Raw genomic sequence first — 2183 nt, 5'->3', positions numbered from 1 at the left:
TACGTCAGTGAGTAACATTCATATATAAGGTATGTAAGTCAGTGAGTAGCATTCATATATAAGGTATGTAAGTCAGTGAGTAACATTCATATATAAGGTATGTAAGTCAGTGAGTAACATTCATATATAAGGTATGTAAGTCAGAGTAACATTCATATATAAGGTATGTAAGTGAGTAACATTCATATATAAGGTATGTAAGTGAGTAACATTCATATATAAGGTATGTAAGTGAGAAACATTCATATATATGGTATGTAAGTCAGTGAGTAACACTCATAATTTTAATACAATTACCTTTATAGATCGCAGTTAGTGTTGAAGTACTTTTTATGAATGAGAAGATTACGTATAGTCCGTGATTATTAGAGAGCGAGTTTATAGGAGAAAAAGTTATGAAATTGTAAAAGAGAGAGAAAAGCAGTTGCTATTGATGGGAAGACAGTGAATATATGTTTAGAAAGTTGCCTTTATCAACACAACAGTAACCGAGAACTAACGTTACGAGAAATGTAACATGAACACGTAGTATTGAAAAAATGCTATTTGTTTAGTAAACTAGAACGTTATAGTTTTCTTAGCTAAGAGATACTAACCTGAAGATTATGAGCAACTTGTCTCATGAAATAAAGATCGAGTTCTTGAATGATGTCGATCTTATTCGAAGTGCTAGAAAACTGAGTTTCGAAACTGTTTGACGTCCAAGAAGAAGGCCTTAAAGAAAGAGGCTTATGAGGTCTGGAACACGAGAAGTCTGTGCTCATTTTTTATTGATTTATTAACCAGAAAAAGAAAAAGTTGCCCAGATTTCACTTCACTTCCATTAACGTACATATACGAGGTGTTAGTGAGCCATTGCTAAAAGAACTAATCAGAACACTGAGGACTGAGCATCACTCTTGCGACACGCCTTATAAAACGTTAACACAATGCTTGTATGTGACAGTTAGGTCACTGTGGGATGGGATTCACTCTAGCGACACGTTCTGTAAAACTCTAAAACAGAGTTCGAATGTCACAGTTAGGTCACTGTGGAGCGAGCTTCACTCTAGCGACACGTCCTATAAAACTTTACCAGAGGGTTTGGCAGTGACTATAAGGCCATTGTGGAGCTTCACTTAAGCTAACGACCTGTAAAGCCCTAAGACGATGTTTAGATGTAACAGACCACTGTGGAGCAAGACATTTTTCCTGAATGTCGTCAATAACTTTGTTTGACTTAAGGATATTTTTTCTGAGCCTTGATGCTGACCTTTAAAATTTGACAAAAAGATTAATGTGAGAGATACAATTTTCGATACGTTTGTAACGTTCTGAACATATAGTATGCCCACTTTACTTTTGGTCCACAAGCTTGTAACGATCTGAACAGCTATGCATACAGTATTCCGCCTTTACTTTTGGCCGACAAGTAGCTGAGGTTTATATTCTCCTACCTCATGATTTACGTCATGCATTACCCGCAATTTCACATAACGTGTAAACAGACAACTCATGGAAATCACCGAAATATGTCACAAAAAGTGAACCGGGCAGCAAAAAGAAACAGTCAGCTAGAAAAAGAGGGTTATTTCCAATTCTTTGGACTATTGGTCAAGGATTTTTCGTTCATGAAAATTTACAATGTAAATGTAAGAGTGAAACGTACGGGATGACTATGAATGTTCAATCTTGTTAAACGCACATTTGTTTGGGTAATAATAAGAACAGTAACTCTAGATTGAGGTAATTTTAATTTGTCCAAGAACACCTCGATGGTTCACTGGTAAGTCTAAAGGCCTTTCAAGCTAAGATTCGGGCTTCGATACCTGCGATCAGCAAAGTACGGATAAACCATTGTGTAGCTTTGTGCTTAACAGAAAAAATTTAACTGTAAACTGAGTCTCAGATCCAAACTCTAGCATCTAAAATTATGAATACGTAGCGCCATCTGATGAAACTTGTCAATAAAACAATCTCACCTTCTGAAAGTATATTTTAAGATTCTGCGAAATGAAAATTTTCAATTTAATGACTTTAGAAAAAATATGAGGGAATGAATACCTTTTTCCTAAATCATTTTAAATTATTGGTCATATACTACTATTATATAAAAAAAAAGAATCTTCCTAGCCATCCTATGGATATTCTGTGTATTGCAAAGTTGTATTGAGAAAGAATAAACTAGTTTTATTTAAGAAAGG

The 2183-nt window shown here is 34.9% G+C and overlaps 1 protein-coding gene across 2 annotated transcripts in view; it reads right to left on the bottom strand.

The window, feature by feature from the left end:
• LOC106468135 (rhotekin-2-like) overlaps positions 1–1860 on the bottom strand; it is a 31675-nt gene extending 29815 nt beyond the window's left edge. For both annotated transcript variants that reach the window (XM_013928547.2, XM_022396442.1), the window contains exon 1: positions 597–1860. In XM_013928547.2, the coding sequence (XP_013784001.2) occupies positions 597–764 (168 nt within the window). In that variant the 5' untranslated portion in view covers positions 765–1860. The remainder of the gene's footprint in view (positions 1–596) is intronic.
• Positions 1861–2183: the final 323 nt, after the last annotated feature.

This window comes from Limulus polyphemus, unplaced genomic scaffold, assembly GCF_000517525.1.
Source record: "Limulus polyphemus unplaced genomic scaffold, Limulus_polyphemus-2.1.2 Scaffold2885, whole genome shotgun sequence".
Lineage (NCBI taxonomy): Eukaryota > Metazoa > Arthropoda > Merostomata > Xiphosura > Limulidae > Limulus > Limulus polyphemus.
The sequence above is the reverse complement of the archived record's forward strand: the minus strand, read 5'-3'. Positions and strand labels throughout refer to the sequence as shown.